Source organism: Ranitomeya imitator, chromosome 1 (assembly GCF_032444005.1).
Source record: "Ranitomeya imitator isolate aRanImi1 chromosome 1, aRanImi1.pri, whole genome shotgun sequence".
NCBI classification, from domain to species: Eukaryota; Metazoa; Chordata; class Amphibia; order Anura; family Dendrobatidae; genus Ranitomeya; species Ranitomeya imitator.
In genome coordinates, this window is record NC_091282.1 from 848,567,291 (window position 1) to 848,586,052 (window position 18,762).

General features: G+C 45.3%; 1 protein-coding gene across 1 annotated transcript; it reads right to left on the reverse strand.

Moving 5' to 3' along the window:
• Positions 1-114: 114 nt before the first annotated feature.
• On the reverse strand, positions 115-1,698 carry LOC138651231 (uncharacterized). Its single transcript, XM_069741272.1, has 2 exons — positions 1,215-1,698; positions 115-774 (listed from the first exon to the last, which is right to left on the reverse strand). Exons 1-2 carry the CDS (start codon positions 1,578-1,580, stop codon positions 244-246), a joined length of 897 nt encoding a protein of 298 aa, XP_069597373.1. The 5' UTR covers positions 1,581-1,698; the 3' UTR covers positions 115-243.
• Positions 1,699-18,762: the final 17,064 nt, after the last annotated feature.

Consider the following 18,762-nt stretch of genomic DNA (forward strand, 5'->3'; position numbering starts at 1 on the left):
GACCGTAAGCTGCCGCTTTCAATGGAGCGGTCCTGGGAGTGGGAAAGGCGACGGAGGGTGAGTATAGCAGGTGTGATAGCCTTTTTTTATTTTTTTTTTTAAATTAAGTTTTTTAAAACTATTGATGATGCATAGGCACAGGGATTAATGACCGGGCGTCAGGCCAATGACTGCAGGGCAGTAGGCAGAGTGGATTATGGACCTTATAAAACTGAAGTCTCTATTGTTTTCAAGACAAGATCCCTACAAATTTTGATAGTAGGTGTCCATCTCGCTGTACTGGTGCGTGGCTGTAGGAGGTCCTTGTGAAAAGTCTGCAAAAGAAGGGGGTGCAGGTGGTGTCCAGAACTGAGAATGATGTGGGCCTGGTCTGCGGACAGGAGTGCTGTGCATGGGCTCCTGTGGTGGTCCCAAATAAAACTGGCTACTGGGCTGACGATCGGTGATGTTCAACATAGATGTGTCGCTCAGTTTTCCAGCGGCTGCCGCGTTCAGAACGTCAAACATCAATCTCTCCGAGTGAGATCGTTGGGTAACGTCCAATTTGTTTAACCGTTCCTCAACCAAGGTTGGGAATGCGGAGAGCTGGGTTACGGCATGCTTGGACAAGATGTTGTTAGCCATTGCCAGGAGATCCACAGGTGTCCCCGCTGTCGACTTTCTTTTGCGAGATGGCCGCTGTGGACGTGTCTGTTCCTCGAGACACGGGCTTCTGGAGGACTGATGGGACTGGACATCGTTCCCTTCTGGTCTTTCCCGCTGTTGCAGAGGCACCTGCGATTCAAGGAAAAAGAAAAAAATTAAAAGTCAATAACATACAAACAACTCAGCCCTACAAAGCCCCACCTCCCCAACACCTCTATTCCTGTTCATGGGAAGCTATGAGGAACTAGGTAGCAAACCACAGGGGTTACAGAGCTTTCAGAGCTGGGCTGAACTACATTGGGCAGCAATACTGTATGTACAAATGTGCGGAAGACACAATATGTTAATGTATTTATCTTTATGTTATAGACTTTGGAAATTATTAAAAATGCATTTAAAGGAGGGGGAAGGACTGTTTGGACATACTTCTCAGAACAGGAAGTGACAACTGTTATTAACAGGGGGATTAAACATGAAAAATATGAATCATTATTATTGGAAACCATGCAGTCTCATAAACCTACAAGACACACGGCATGCTACTAGAAGGGAAGCTAGGGGGTACTTACATGCTCGTCCGGAGACTCGGGCAGGTTCTCTTCAGGCGATGGTGCACATATGCTTGTGACAGTCTGGCATGGGCGAGGGATTTCCTGGTCCCGAGTGAATGCCAGCAGGTCATAGTACCACAACTTGGGCACATAGACGTCGTCAGTTCCGGCCCCAGACTTCAGCGACTTTTCCACCTTGCTCAACTCTTTTTTTGTAGACTGTGCGGAGAGCCTGGATCTTTTTACGCACAATGTGTTCATCCACCGTCTCAGTGGGATGATGCTCCTTGTAGATGGCCACCAGCTTCTCATACGCATCTTTTTGTAGCGGTTGCTGTAATCCGCCGACTTTATCTTCCACAAGCAGGGCAGGGAGCGGTACATCTCTGAGTGCCCGAACACAGTCTAGTTCATTGGCAGACATCTGAAAAAAAAAAAAAAATGAAGCAACAGCAAGCAAAAAAGTTGTGGCCCCTGTGCCTTTCCTAATGTGAGCAGCCTTATCTTGTATGGGATGGGCCGTGCGCTATTTCCTTTTGGTAGCCACCATTTTAGGGATGGGATGGTCCGTGTGCTTTTTTCCTATTATTAGCACCAATTTTGGGGATTGAAAATGGCAGATAAAAACAACAGATATACTTACCATGAAAGATCTAATAAGAACGCTGATGAGTTCAAGATCTCCAAACAGGTCGCTCACAAGAAGCTAGAGAACGAAGACGATGCAGAGGTCTCGATTTACAACCACAACGCTCACGAGATGTTAAATCAATACGGAGCAGAATTCTAGATCTCCAAACAAGACGCTCACGAGAGGTTATAGAACGAAGACGCTGCAAAGATCTTGATTTCCAACCAGTACGCTTACGAGATGGAGAATGAACACGATGCAGAGTTTTGGATTTCCAACCTATTGCAAGATGCTCGTAGTTGAAGTACGCACAAGTGATTGAAAAGTTGACTCAAGGTTTTTATATCGAAACCTTGCTATAGAACCTACCTACAGATGATCCCGCTGTGGCCTATCACAGTTCACAGGGAGACATCACACCCACTCCATTCGTAATGTAATGTATAACGTTATGGCGTCACCTTTTTTGTAATGAAATAATGTAAAAGCCTTTCTTTTTGTACTGGCTGTTGTAATCCCCATGCAGGCTGTGGCGACAGATGGCATCTCCTTTTGTAAAGTCATGTTATGGATGTTATGGCGTCACCTTTTTTAATGTAATTATGTCCTCCCCTTTGTCATTGTAATGTATTGTAAAGACTCCCTTTATACACATGACATCTCCTTTTGTAAAAGTCATGTTCTGACGTCACCTTTTTTAATGTAATGTAAAGGCGTCTCCTTTTGTAATTGTTATGTATTGTAAAGACCCCCTTTATGGAATGTACACACCACCTCCCAGGCTTGTCGGGACAGAGGGAGTCTCCTTTTGTAATGAAATGTAGCGTAATAGCGTATCCTTTTTTTTATTTAATGTAATACTTAATCACTGTGTGGTTCCCTATCCTTTGTAATTGCATATTTTATTGTATTAATCAGTCTATATGTATTGGACCTAGGCTATCATAGTATGGGAAGTTTATGTGATCATGGTAAATTGATATTTTTCAAGAACACTTTTAAAATGAAAATCTATTACGGGCGTCACTGCAATGTATTGTAAAGGCGTCTCCTTTTCTAATGTACAACGCCTACCTGGCTAGAGCAAGACGCTGCGACGGCCCCTATGATCGTTGCTGGCGTCGTTGCTTTTGATGTCAAACACAACGATACACGCCAATCGAACAACCAAATAAAGTTCTGAACTTTCAGCGCCGACCCACGATATCACAGCGGGATCCAGATCGCTGCTGCGTGTCAAACACAACGATATCGCTAACCAGGACGCTGTTACGTCACAGATCGTTGTCGTTCTCGTTGTAAAATCGTCTAGTGCGACGGTACCTTTATTCCACGCAGAGTCTCCTGAGTTATCCCCTATAATTATTACATGGGATGCCATATTGTGTTTGGAGAGCCCCTGATGTGCCTAAACATTGGAACCCCCCACAAGTGACACTGTCAAGGTGAAAATATGTCTTTTTACACTTTTGTACTTTTATATATTCTTATGCTGTGAAACAATAAGTTTTTCCCCTTCGCTTGCTAATGCATATGTAATTGTATTTAAGATGGCTGCCAGTATTCACCTTTGCCTTAGTTTTTGTACTTGCCAAGAATCTACTTTCGTTTCTGAAGCTAAAGTATCGTTTCTGGAGAAATGGAAACTTAAAGTGACGTGGAGGAAGGAGGATCCATCATATGACGTCAGACCAATCAGAAGGACTGAATACTAGATACATTGCTTGAACCCCGCCTAACCCCGCCCTCTGCACACCTTCCCCCAATAAGTCATATAGTGTTGTGTATTAGAAAATAAAGTAATTGCTGTGACGTTACACACGAGCATGCAATGAGTTTGAACCAGCATTGTGTCTGACTCATTCTTATCCGGTACCAACATGCTGCTAATCTGATTTGGAATGACTGGTGGATGAAGGGTATTGTCGTGACGACCCCGACAATTTGGCGCAACCAACGTGGGGCGTGGCCGGCGATCCGAGACCCCCTGGACCCATGCCTGGACATCCGTGGACGACACCCGTAGTGGCTGACCTCGAGGACTGATCACCCTCTAAACACGGTAAGTGGAGAACGCATACTATGTATGTGTCACACTTGCTAGTGTTTCAGCCGTTATTGTTTAGTCTGTGGTCTCTTTGGGTCTGGGGAGTGACCGGTCGAGTGGTGAGACCGAGCGCGATCCCGTGCCACGCTTCGAACCAGCAACTGAGAGACGTCGCACTCTGCGCGTCCTCGTGTACACCACACCTCCTCCACCGGTCATTGTACTCCATTCAACCACCCTACTCGTGACTGTTGCCTAGTAGTGATAGAGTGAAAGATTGAGAAGTTTGTGGATTGGGGGCGGCTTAGAGGAAGGGATAGGAGACGTGGCCTCTGTGATATTGCACGCACATACATCAGTAATTAAGACGTCCCAAGAGGGGGACCACCAGAAACACTTGCACACACTTGCACATATCGGTAATTAAGACGTCCCAAGAGGGGGACCACCAGAAACACTTGCACACACTTGCACATATCGGTAATTAAGACATCCCAAGAGGGGGACCACCAGAAACACAGTGGAGGGGTCTCACTAGGAGACAGCCTCCCAACGTTTAGAATATCATGACAGGACAGACTGTAATCACTGGTGTTCAGGTTAGGGAAAAATATTGAGCGCGAGGCTCTTTATTCATAGCACGTCGAGCGCGAGGCTCCATGTTAGGACACAAGTGTTGCTGTCGCTGTCAGCGGCCTACTGCAGAAGGGCGTAGTATTCTGTGAGTCATGTTGCGTCTCTTGAAGCAGAAGTCCGTGCCCCACGAGTTAACAGGATGCTGTGGAAGTCAAGACAATAGTAGAGTCACGGGAGGGCAAGAAGGCAGTCAAGAATGTTGAAAGATAAAAGACTGTTAGAACAAGCGCAAGCTCATCTGCGAGTTGCGCAAGGTTTAAAGAACGAGGAATGGAAAAAGGTTGATGGAGAGGAAAGATGAAAGGATGCAGAGCCCGTGTTTGGTTATAAAATATCTCAATCATTGGTTTTTCTGAGGTGTTCTGGCATAGGAATTGTGTGAAGGTTTTGTAGAAATTGAGTCTGAGAACTGCTGTATTCCGCTACTGTGTGGTTTTCCGAGACACCCGATGGGAGTGGGGAGTCAAATAGCTGCGTTGTTGTTTTTCTTCTTTTGTGTTGAGGAATGCTGTAAATTCTTATCTCTGTGTTTATAGCCGATGGGAGGGGTGAACCCCTGCGCGAATTGTTTGTGATTTTTTCCTCTTTGTGCTGCGGGCCAGAGAAAGGGGGGCCAAAGTTTTCAGAAGAACTTAACCCATTCTGTATCAGCAGCTGCCGCGATCTTTATTCGCTCTCTAGTCCGTCTGCCCCCCTCCCCCCCCCCCGTCACAGCTGCAAGGACACAGCTCGCAGCTCGGTACCTTATCAGTGGCACAGAAGACTTCAGCTCCAGCCCCCCTCCCTTACACGAATCCAGTCTCATACTCCAATATTTATTTTAACCCTGTGTCTGGAAATCTCCCTCGCCATGTTAATTCTCAGACCAAGACAAGACAGATGGATTTGTAAACATTGCGGTCAGACAAACCCAGACTGGAGAAATACTTGTATAAACTGTGCTGCAACCCAACCTAAGTGAATTACGCTGAATTCTGTCCAGATAAGATCACATGTAGTGATATAAGAAGCTGACACAGGATTGTGGTTAGTGGGGACATTAACTTTTGGGAGTAGGCTGACAGTAATCCTTTTGGGAAGGAGCTGTAGACCAGCATGTCATGTCACCCCCAACTGGTCATCTAGTCACCCCCACCACCAGAGAACCAACCACATCAGGTAGTGTAAGACAGATACAGGAGTATTATCCCTGGAAGCCCTCTGACTAGCTAGCTACGCTAAAATAATTGGCTGACCCTGAGAACAAACCTTTCCCATTTTACAGACAAAGATAATATGATGGACGTATAAGTGCACCTGAGCAGACCTAGAGAGTTGGTGAGCCAAGATGATAGTGAGATGGTATTTGTTATATAACCCCTATGCAGATGAATATAATGAGATGTGTATCTTACATGCCCTTTCCCGATCAGTTTGTAAAAAAAAAAAGGGGGGGGGGATAGTGTGTTTAACCCTGTCAGTTAGAATATCCCTATGTCACGTTGCTTCAGTATGTGGGTAATTTTTTGTTTTTTGTTGTGTGCACAGACAGGGCAGGAAGTCATTGTTGCCACTGTTAGTTTTCGCAAGTATCTGGCAGATCTGAACTGTCGGGTTTCGGCCTCGAAACTTCGGTTCTGCCTTGGTCAAGTGATATTTTTGGGTCACTGTCTCCTTCAGGGTGCCACACACCTCACAGAAGAAAGAAAAATAGCCGTCAGCTACAAAGGATGAGACTGAGCTCCAGCGTTTCCTTGGACTATGTACTTATTGTTGTCAGTGGATACCGGACGCATCCTGCATAATGCTACCTCTCTACAAAGCCCTGAAAGACTGTTCAAGATATGCTGATGATTTTGGCAGACTCCACACAGGATACGCTGTTACTATGGAAGACACTGTAGTGCACGGAGCTGCACTCACTCCCTCCCTGTCAGGACAAGAAGCAGAATGTCAGGATCTGTCTACTGCATGTGTTCTGGCCAAAGACAGGCGGGCTAATAAATACACGGACTCACAGTATGCATTTGGTATTGCTCATGATTTCGGAGCCCTATGAGCCAATCGAGGATTTGTTACTACCGCCGGGACTCAGTGAAGAATGTTGAAGCTGTTAAAACCCTTATGGACTCAATCAATTACCTACTCAGGTGGCCATTATCAAAGTTAAGGAGCACGGTCCTAGGAACAGTCCACAGACTGGTGGTAACGCCTGTGTGGATATGCAAGCAAAAGCCGCTGCTTTTCTACCCGTTGAACTGACCATACCAGCTATGGTGACCACACGCTCTCAGCGTAAACAGTTACAAGAAACACTGACTCTACAGGAACCTGATGATCTACGACAGACTGAGGTTTTCTGCCGGACCCCGCAAGACCGCTTAATGACGATACAGAGAATGTCCCCAAAGGAAGAAATGAAGCAGTGGAAGCTGATGGAGCACGTATAGACAATGGTCGCTGGAAAAAGGACCAACTTGTGTGTCTCCCTAAGCGGATGTACCCTGCTATTGCCACGTGGGCACATGGGCCCACACATCAAGGTATCTGTCAGACCTGCAATCCTGGTCAACTTCAACGTGTAACCCCGAAGCACCTTGTTAAGCCCGACTATCCTTTCCAAAGGCTCCAGGTGGACCACATCACGTTGCCTAAGTCTGAAGGTATGAATATTGTCTGGTGGTTGTCGATATGTTCTCCAGTTGGCCAGAAGTATTCCCCGTTACCAACGTGACTGCAAAGACTACAGCAAAGAAACTGGTGATGGAAGTTATATGCAGATAAGGTATTCCAGAAGTTGCTGAAAGTGACCAAGGCCCGGACTTTTCTTCTCATGTGTATCAGGAGGTTCTGACAATGCTTGGATCCACTGTAGCCCTCCATACTCTCCACAATCCAGTGGGAAAGTTAAGAGGCTGAACGGTACACTGAAGGGACAATTGACCAAATTGATGCAGGAGACTACGGCTCCATGGCCAGGGCTCTTACATATTCGTACTACCCCTATTGCAAAACATGGCCTGTCCCCATATAAGATATTGTTTGGTGCTAGGTTCTCAGTTGTAAATTTTCAGTCCCAGTAGTTGTCAGAAGAAACTGACCGTGCTGTTCAATATGTTATTCAGTTTAGTAAAAATGTTGCTAACACCTATGTTTTAGTTTCTTCCCTTCCAGATTCAGCAGAAACCGATATTGGTCACAATTTGAAGCCTGGTGGTCTTATGGTCGTGAAAAGCTATGTCAGTAAAACTTGAAGGAAAGAGCACCTGGATCCACACTTCACACTGTAAAAGAGACCGGACCAGCGCCTAGTCGCAGCAGTGATTAAAGAAAAATGTTGTTGTTGTTTTTGGTCCTAGGGCCAGGGGTCATCCTCGCCCCTACCTTTCCGGCCCCTATTGTAAATAAGAATTCCGGTGCCACTATTCTCTGGGTAAACCTAACGGCCCCGGTAAATATCTGGTGATTTGATTTCTGCGATGTAGTCAGGTGCCCCGAGATTCAGCGGGTGGTAGAGGGAATTGTCCAGTATTATATATGTGTTACCAGAGATAACAATTGTACTGGGAAGATATTTTCATAATGTGTTTAATAGTGGATACTATGGGAATTTAGGCCATGTACAGCTCCAGGATATTAGCTTCAGACCAACCAAGGCCCCTGTTACCAGTACAGCTAAAACAGGCCCAGGTGAACGTTTGCAAAATATAGTTAACGAAGTAATCCCCATTCCAGGTCTTAGTTGGCAAGAAGTTTTCTCCATAGAAACACAAACAGCCCCAAGGACAAATTTATGGTTAGAATGGGTAAGATACAATGTAAGAGTCCAGAGTATCTCTGTAAGATGTATTGCTTGTGTTGCAACGAATACACATCTATACACACATGCATTATTGTTTTTTTTCCTGATAACAATACCACTGCCTGTGTTATGAATCTGTTGAAGGGTCTAAAGCCCACTGATTGCTCAGATTATGTTCCACTAATACATGAAGCACCTAAATTAAAGGTCCCAGGGGGGATAACCGTATTAGCTGATAATTATATCTGCTACAATTCCCACGACACTACAGGTACACCAGTAGGGGTCTTCGAGACAGGTTTCTGCAAAGAGAACAGTTCTCTAGATACTGACTTGCTAGCTAATCATACACAGTACATGTACGACATTTATTGGTTATGTGGAGATAGTAAGCTCCATCCTAGGTTGCCTAATGCAATAGGTCAATGTACCCTTGTTAAACTAGCTATGCAGTTCAAGATTTTACCTTGGGATCCAGAGACACCTGATGAACATACCAGAAAGAGAAGTCTCGATCAGCTCCATATGAGTTATGAAGAAGATCTATTGATATATGTCGATGGCATTGGAGTGCCCAGGGGGGCGCCTGACCAATTTAAAGCCCAGAACCAGATCTATGCTAGCTTTGTTTCTTTAATCCACAAGTGCAGATTAATAAAATGTTGATGGGATCAATTATATATATTACAGTGAACAAAGGTTTGTCAATTTTACCTGTGATGCTTTCCAGGGTATAGTTGAGGAATTGAGCCCTAACACTAGAATGACCCTCCAAAACCGACTAGCCCTTGATATGATCTTAGCTGAGAAAGGAGGGGTCTGTGGGATGGTGGGAGAGGAATGTTGTACCTATATCCCTCAGAACTCTGGGGTAAATGGAAAGACCATGATAGCCCTTAAGAAGATAAATGGGTTAGCAGCAGAATTAAAAACTAATGCAGGAGTAGACACATCATTCTTTTCCGGTTGGTTGGGTGGGCTCAAAGGATTCCTTTAACAAGCTTGTCTAGTACTGATTGCTCTCCTTGTAGTTGGATCAATAATTCTTTGTTGTGTTATTCCCCTGTATAAAAAGGTTATTGCTGAGGCAACTCCGACTGGCACCTTCAACAAACCAAGAAGTAGACCCACCAGAGTAAGATGGTACTGATCCAGGGGAGATCCCCAAGTATGTCCCCCTCAAGAAGATAGACAATACCCTTTACTCTCAGATGTTGCTAAGAGATTTAGTTTAGGGACAGCGGGAGAACTCCATGTGAAGCTAGTGAAGGGTTCAGCTGCCTGGAGGCCTCTCGCAAGGGGAGTGCTTCTGAGGTGTCTGGATGAAGAAATCCACCTCCCCTTTCCCCATCACATGGACAGTCTCGAAGGATCTTTCTTTTTAGGGAAAAACTTAGTGTTTAGGGGGGATTGTCAAGGTGAAAATATATGTCTTTATACACTTTTGTACTTTTATATATTCTTATGCTGTGAAACAATAAGTTTTTCCCCTTCGCTTGCTAATGCATATGTAATTGTATTTAAGATGGCTGCCAGTATTCACCTTTGCCTTAGTTTTTGTACTTGCCAAGAATCTACTTTCGTTTCTGAAGCTAAAGTATCGTTTCTGCAGAAATGGAAACTTAAAGTGACGTGGAGGAAGGAGGATCCATCATATGACGTCAGACCAATCAGAAGGACTGAATACTAGATACATTGCTTAAACCCCGCCTAACCCCACCCTCTGCACACCTTCCCCCAATAAGTCATATAGTGTTGTGTATTAGAAAATAAAGTAGTTGCTGTGACGTTACACACGAGCATGCAATGAGTTTGAACCAGCATTGTGTCTGACTCATTCTTATCCGGTACCAACATGCTCCTAATCTGATTTGGAATGACTGGTGGATGAAGGGTATTGTCGTGACGACCCCGACAACACCATTTTGGAAAGTAGACCCCCTAAGGAACTTATTTAGATGTGTTGTGAGAGCTTTGAACCTCCAAGTGTTTCACTAGTTTATAACGCAGAGCCGTGAAAATAAAAAATAAAAATTTTCACAAAAATTATTTAGCCCCCAGTTTTGAATTTTCCCAAGGGTAACAGGAGAAACTAGACCCCAAAAGTTGCTGACCAATTTGTCCTGAGAAAGCTGATACCCCATAAGTGGGGGGAACCACCGTTTGGGCGCATGGCAGAGCTCGGAAGGGAAGGAGCGCCGTTTGGCATGCAGACTTAGATGGATTGGTCTGCAGGCGTCACATTGCATTTGCAGAGCCCCTGATGTACCTAAACAGTAGAAACCCCCCACAAGTGACCCCATTTTGGAAACTAGACCCCCCCAAGGAACTTATCTAGATGTGTTGTGTCTTTGAACCCCCAGGTGTTTCACTACAGTTAATAACGCAGAGCTGTGAAAATAAAAAAAAAAATTTTTTCCCACAAAAAGGGTTGTCCAATTTGTCCTGAGTGCGCTGATACCCCATATGTTGGGGTAAACCCCTGTTTGGGCGCATGGGAGAGCTCGGAAGGGAAGGAGCACTGTTTTATTTTTTCAACGCAGAATTGGCTGAAATTGAGATCGGACGCCATGTCGCGTTTGGAGAGCCCTTGATGTGCCTAAACAGTGGAAACCCCCAATTCTCACTGAAACCTTAATCCCAACTCTACCTGTAACCCTAACCACACCCTTAACCCGAACATGCCCCTAATCCCAACCACACCCCTAACCCTAATCCCAACCGTAAATGTAATCTAAACCCTAACTTTAGCCCCAACCCTAACGGGAAAATGGAAATATATACATTTTTTTTAATTTTATTATTTTTCCCTAACTAAGGGGGTGATGAAGGGGGGTTTGATTTACTTTTATAGCGGGTTTTTTAAGCGAATTTATATGATTGGCAGCTGTCACACACTAAAAGACGCTTTTTATTGCAAAAAATAGTTTTTGCATCTCCACATCGTGAGAGCTATAATTTTCCCGTACTTTGGTCCAGAGAGTCATGTCAGGTCTTGTTTTTTGCGAGACGAGTTGACGTTTTTATTGGTACCATTTTTGGGCATGTGACATTTTTTGATCGCTTTTTATTTCGATTTTTGTGAGGCAGAATGACCAAAAACTAGCTATTTAAGAATTTCTTTTTTTTGAGGGGGGAGGGGAGAAACGCCATCCGGTGGAATAGGACTCCGGCGGTGCGGCAGAGGAGGGGAGGGGCCACTACTGGGCACCGGAGGAGGCGGGGAGTGCAGTGGTGCCCCATAAAAGGGTGCCTGGCCACAGAAGACGCGCTCATGTCCATAAGCTTCAACATGAAAGTGGGACAACAGGAGCAGCAGCAGCCGCCATCACAGCAGCAGCAGCATCAGAAGCTCATCAGATGCTTTGCCGAGCCACTAGCACAGGAGCAGCCGCTCAAGTGGTAGGAGCAGCAGCTGTCCCGTCCGGCAGCCGTCCCGTCCGGCAAGACTCTTCAGCGTCCAGGAAGGACACTGCACGTGCATCTGTCCAGCCTCCAAAATCGGTACCATTGACTGTTGGCGGTGGTGAGTGATATACGTGAGTGTCACCCTTATGGTAACAGGGTCCATTTTTTCTGTTTGATCACTAGGGGTCGAGGAAATCTAGCGGCAAAACAAAGAACCGTGAATGTGCCCTTTGTAAAGTCCCGCTTGCAGTTCAGTGGCAGAAGGACCTCTGTGCTGACTGCATTAATAGAACTATTCAGGAAGAGACCCCTAATTTTGCCACTAGCCTTAAAGCCATAATACAGGCAGAGATAAAAGACTCCATAAAATTGGCCCTCAAAAAAGCAGGGAGGAAAAGCCGTAAGGTGTCTATGGATTCAGAGGCCTCTCAGAAACAGGAGAGTCAAAGATCATCCCGGTCTCCCTCTACCGCCTCTATCCAGTCCTCAGATTCCTCCTCAGATAGCGATACAGGGGGGTGTCCATGTTTCCCAACTGAGGATGTAGAAAAATTAGTTAAAGCGGTCAGAACTGCTATGGGTCTTAAAGAGGAAAAGACACCTAGGTCACTTGAGGATGTCATGTTTGGCGGTTTAGAAAAAAAGAAAGCGAACATTTCTGGTCAATGCAAGAATCAACGCATTGATCGAAAAAGAATGGAAGAAACCCGAAAAAATGGGTACCCTACCTTCTTCATCAAAAAGGAGATATCCTTTTGAAGAAAAAGACTCAGAATCCTGGGAGAAAATCCCTAAGATTGACGGTGCGGTAGCCAAATCCTTGAAAAAATCCTCCCTTCCGTTAGAACAGGGGTCTCCAACTCCAGGCCTCGAGGGCCGCCAACAGTGCAGGTTTTCAGGATTTCTTTAGTATTGCATCGGTGGTAATGTGATCATCTGCACAGGTGATGATTCTAACCCCTGTGCAATACTAAGGAAATCCTGAAAACCTGCACTGTTGGCGGCCCTCGAGGCCTGGAGTTGGGGACCACTGCGTTAGAAGATTCAGGGGTCCTAAAAGATCCACTAGACAAAAAAGCAGATGGGTTCTTGAAACAAATCTGGGAAGCCGTGGCAGGGGGCCTGAAACCAGCTATAGCTGGAACTTGTACAGCTCGCGCCCTTATGGTCTGGTTACAGCAAATTGAAGACCAGCTAAGGAATAAAGTTCCTAGGAATGACATTCTTACAAACATATCCCTAGTTCAATGGGCAGCAGCCTTCTTGGCAGATTCCTCCGTGGACTCTGCAAAATTAACGGCTAGAGCAGCGGGCCTGTCCAACGCGGCCAGGAGAGCCTTATGGCTCAAAGGGTGACCGGGAGATTTGCCATCCAAACATAAGCTTTGCTCCATCCCATTCGACGGTCAACTCCTCTTTGGGAAAAACGTTAGTAGAGATATTGGAACAGGCAGGAGACAAAAAGAAAGCCTTTCCAACCTTCCCTAAAGATCCTAAAAAAAACTTTTTTTCGGAGATTTAACAGAGGCCGACCTCCAGGAGGTAGGAGAAATTGGGATTTCAAAGATAAAAGGAGATCGGGCTATATGTTCAAAGGGCCCTCTACCTCAGCAAAAAAAGTCCCCCCAATGACATTACATCACAGGTTGGAGGAAGACTCTCCCTCTTCTATCCAGCCTGGATAAACATCTCCCCGAGCACCTGGGTTCTAAATATTATAAAAGACGGCCTAAAAATAAAATTTATCCATCCACCCAGGCACAATTTTATAATAACTCCTCGGAGGTAAGTCCAGCAGGAACAATTAGTTCTAGAAACAGAAGTCCTTGGTCTGATTCAAAAAAATGTCTTGCAAGAAGTCCCGGTTCAGGAAGTAGGAAGGGGGTTTTACTCCCCCCTCTTTCTGATACAAAAACCCGATGGCTCTTGGAGAACCATAATCAACCTAAGAAAACTCAACCATTCAATAGACAACTACTCCTTCAAGATGGAGTCCATCAATACAACCACAAAGCTTCTGTTTCCTCACTGCTTCATGGCAGTAATAGACTTGAAGGAGGCATATTACCATATTCCAATACATCGCGGATACTGGAGATACTTGAGAGTGGCACTCTACATACAAAACCAAGTGAAACATTACCAATATACAGCCCTTCCCTTCGGCCTATCTACAGCTCCCAGGGTCTTCACCAAGGTAATGGCAGAGGTAATGTCATACCTCCGTTCCCGGAATGTCGTGATTGTCCCATACTTGGACGATTTTCTTGTGATAGGGAAGACAGAGGCCGATTGCTCCCATCAGATAACGGTAGTGACATCAACTCTAATAGAGCTGGGTTGGATGATAAATGTTCCCAAATCGAAATTAGTTCCAGTAAAGGTGCAGTCCTTCCTAGTTTTAATACTAGATTCAGAACGTCAGCTCTGCCTCCTCCCGGAGAACAAAGTAGCCAAAATAATCAACTTGACCACTGCAGCAATACACCAACCCGAGATGACCCCAAGAAAAGCGATGTCCCTACTAGGCTCGTTAACATCTTGCATTCCGGCCGTAGGATGGGCACAATTCCACCTGAGACAACTGCAGTGGGAAGTTCTGTCAGCTCAAAGACTGTTAAAAGGGTGTTTGGAAGGAAATCTATGTCTTCATCGGGATGTAAGAGATTCCTTAGTTTGGTGGACCATAGAGGAACATCTTACTATGGGAGTCCAGTGGCAGAAACCGGTCGAAAACATCATCACGACCGACGCAAGCGGTTTAGGTTGGGGAGCTCACTTAAGATCCCATTCAGTTCAAGGAACTTGGTCCTCCCAAGAAAGGAGCTATGGCTCAAACGTAAAAGAACTATGGGCAGCAGAAAAGTCCTTGAAACATTTTCTTCCCCTGCTCCAGGGCCGCCATGCTCGAATCATGATGGACAATCGAGCAGTAGTGGCCTACATCAATCACCAGGGGGGACGAGGTCTTGGAACCTCATGGAGGTGTCAAACTTACTATTTCATTGGGCAGAACAACACCTATCTTCCCTAACAGCACTACACATAAGAGGTGAAGAAAACTCACGGGCAGATTTTCTGAGTCGCAGAATTCTGAGACAAGGGGAATGGTCCCTGAATCCTGGGGTATTCCAACAAATAATACAGGCCTGGGGTACACCAGAGATAGACTTATTTGCCACCTCACACAACAAGAAAGTGAAAACATTCTGCTCACTGAACCCAAAGGAACATCCTTTAGCAGTAGATGCCCTACTAATACCGTGGAAATTCTCTCTGGCTTACGCATTTCCCCCGATAGTGATGATTCCAACAGTAATCCGGAAAATCAGAGAAGACCGAGCGAAAATAATACTCATAGCTCCATTCTGGCCAAGAAGACCATGGTTCTCCCTTCTAAGGCAGATGTCGTTAACAGACCCATGGATTCTGCCAGATGTGCCAGACCTGTTAACCCAGGGACCAGTGACCCACTCTCAGGTGAAGGGCTTCCATCTGGCAGCCTGGAATTTGAGAGGGCGCTACTGAGTCGCCAAGGATTCTCACCAGGGTTAATCTCCACCCTGTTAAAAAGCAGAAAGCCTATAACATCCAGAATCTACGGTAGGACCTGGAAGAAATTTGTAGGCTTCTTACGTGAACCGTTAGGAGATGTAGCTCCAGTGGGTCCCATCCTAGAATTTCTACAAGCAGGTTTGCAACTAGAATTAGCAACTAGCACCTTTAAGGTTCAAGTTTCAGCCTTAGGGGCCCTATATAATTGCAACCTAGCATCTAATAGGTGGGTTTCACGATTTATAAAATCCTGTGGCAGGTCTAGACCGGTTATTATCCCCAAAATTCCTCCTTGGGATCTAAATCTAGTGTTGGAGGCTTTAACCAAAGATCCTTTTGAGCCTTTGCAGGACATATCACCTAAATTACTCACCCTGAAAACAGTCCTACTAGTAGCCCTAACATCGGCCCGTAGGGTTGGTGATTTACAAGCTCTATCAATATGCCCTCCTTACACTCAGATTCTTGATGACAGGATAATCCTAAGACCAGATCCAGCGTATCTCCCCAAAGTAGTCCAAAAATTTCATAGGAGTCAGGAGATTACGTTACCATCATTTTGTAATAATCCTAAAAATCCAGGGGAACAAAAGTTCCATATGTTAGATGTAAAGAGATCCATGTTACAATACATGACCATGACTAGTCAGTGGAGGAAAGATCAAACCCTATTTGTAGCCTTTCAGGGTAGTAAAAAGGGGTGTGGGGTAGCTAAAAGTACCATTGCTACATGGATCAGGGAGGCCATTAGTCTGTCCTATTCTGCAAGTGGCACTCCGGTTCCTGACGGCATCAAGGCTCACTCCACCAGAGCTATGGCTACCTCCTGGGCAGAGAAGGCTGAGGTATCAATTGACCAAATTTGCAAGGCCGCTACCTGGTCCTCACCCTCGACTTTTTTCAAACACTACCGGCTAGACCTTTCCTCCTCTGCTGACCTAACCTTGGGTAGAAGGGTACTCCAAGCGGTGGTCCCTCCCTAAGGTTTTTTCTTTCTACAAAAGTCTCTCAGGTGTGCCGTCATGGGAGAAGGGAAAACACCAAGGTTACTTACTGGTAGCCGTTTTTTCCGGAACCCATGACGGCACCCGTATATTCCCTCCCTTTTTTCACCCTTTCGGTGTGCACTATTGTTTTGGGTGCTTTTAGTTAATATGATGTGGTGTTGGATTGCCATGTGTACTAACCAGGGGGCCTCTCATGCTCTGAAAACCAACTGAAGCGACCGAGAGATTATTTTCAGTAGGGTTTCCTGTCCTGGCTGGGCGGATCCCCTCTGTCAGGTGTGCCGTCATGGGTTCCGGAAAAACCGGCTACCAGTAAGTAACCTTTGTGTTATTTAGGATTTTTTTTTTTACACTATAACATTGCCCCAGGGGTGGGCATCATGTTATAGGGTCAGATCGCTGATCTGACACTGCACAGCACTGTGTCAGATCAGCAATCTGACAGGCAGTGTTCCTGGCTTACCAGCGCCTGCTCTGAGCAAGCGCTGGTAAGCCACCTCCCTGCAGGACCCGGAAGCAGCCCCGCGGCCTCTTTGGATCCGGGGCCTGCAGGGAGGAGGTTGGAGACCCTCAGAGCAACACGTGCACATCGCGTTGCTCCGAGGGTCTCAGGGAAGCACGCAGGGAGCCCCCTCCCTGCGTGATGCTTCCCTATACCGCCAGAACACTGCGATCATGTTTGATCGCGGTGTTTGGGGGTTAATGTGCCAGGGGCGGTCCGTGACTGCTCCTGGCACATAGTGCTGGATGTCAGCTGCAATAGCTGACACCCGGCCGCACTCCCACTGTGCGCGCGGCCGATCGCCTATGACGTACTATCCTGTTGGTGGTCATACAGGCCCAACCCACATCGATGGGATAGTACGTCATATGTCAGAAAGGGGTTAATATTTTATTCAACTTTTTTATAACTTTTCCAGAGTGCTTTTTAACATTTTTAGCCACATTTTTTATGGCATATGTTGTTTACCTGAGTTTTCCATATGTATTAAACTCCATTCAACTATCAAAAACAGCTTTGAGCCTTCACATTGACTGTTGTAACGTATGGAGCATTTGTTAAACAATTGCATTGTCAGTTTTCTGCTGTTACACCGATTAAAATGATACCTGGGGTGAAGAAATGTGTCTTGTGGTTCTTGTATAATCAATCCTACAAGTTTTCCATTAATGAGCTGCCTGTGCTTGGGGGCAGGACTGTGCAGAGTCCTATGTTCCTGTTGTAGGCCAGAGAGACCAAGAAGAGATCTGCCACCCTGAAGCACAAACAGTCTGTCTCTATGATGAGGAAAAAGTTTGTGCTTCTGGGTGGACTGTGGGCAGGTCTTTCCTTGGTTTCTCTGGCTTAGAGCAGGAAGATAAGACTCTGCCCACAGTCCCGCCCTGGAGCACGGGCATCTCATTAAGTGAAAACTTCTAACGCTGATAACACAAGAACCACAAGATGGATTTCTTCACCCCAGCTATCATTTTAATAAATATAACAGCGCCAACCAGACAGTTTCTGTAGTTTACTGAGCAAAATCCTGCTGATTGGTTCACTTAAAGTACAGTAGGTACTTACCCTCACTGAGTCCAGTGCTGCCTCTCTGCCACTGCTCCTGTCTCAGTATTTTGGCGGTAGCAATGGTGGCATGTCAGAATGGCCTCATGCACTGAACTTTACAGCTTGTGCCATCTACATCGGCAGAGCCCCTGAGCTCAGTGATTTGTTTCTAACACCTTATTCCAAGGCTCATAACATTTATTTTATTAACAAGAGAGATCCTTTTTTGTGGACAGGTTAAAGTTCCTTTTGACATCATTTCAGAGATCACATTTTATTCTGTTTGTTTTGAGAAAGTGTCATGATCAAAGGGATGGTTTCTCCCCTAAATATTCACAGATAAATAATGTAGCAATACAGGTAAAATTGTATGGAAAAGTAAAAGGTGATTTACATACACTTTCAATCTCTGCTCTCAGTAAAAGTTTCATCACGTACAGTTTTTATACAAACACTGACTCAATAGGCTTTTTCTTGCACTATACGTTGACCCTTTTGCATGACCTTTGGTGGATAATTTTGGTCTCATGATATTGGTTAGAAATTAATGGACGCTGTGCTGCGATTGGCTGCTGTGGACAGAAGATTTTCTTAACACAGCTTCAGAACAGTGTGGGGGTGTTCATAGCACATCTTTTATTATACCTCAGCGATGTAGGAAATGAAAGCTGCTCTGCAATTGCAATTAGCTGTTATGAACTGTGATAAAGAAAAGTCTTTACTGCTCATAAGTGTGGTGATGTCCATAGCAACCTGAGTACAGCATTAATTTTATCTCAGCAGTATAAGAACTGAAAGCTGCACTGTGATTGGTTGCTACAGTATGAGGAGCTAAGACAGATTTTCAGAGTTCATAAAAGTGTGATGGTGTGCTTACCCTGATTCGTTTCAGTATTTAGTGGTTGTGGTGGATTAAGCTTCTGTTTCTAACAACGTTATTGAAATGGCTACAATG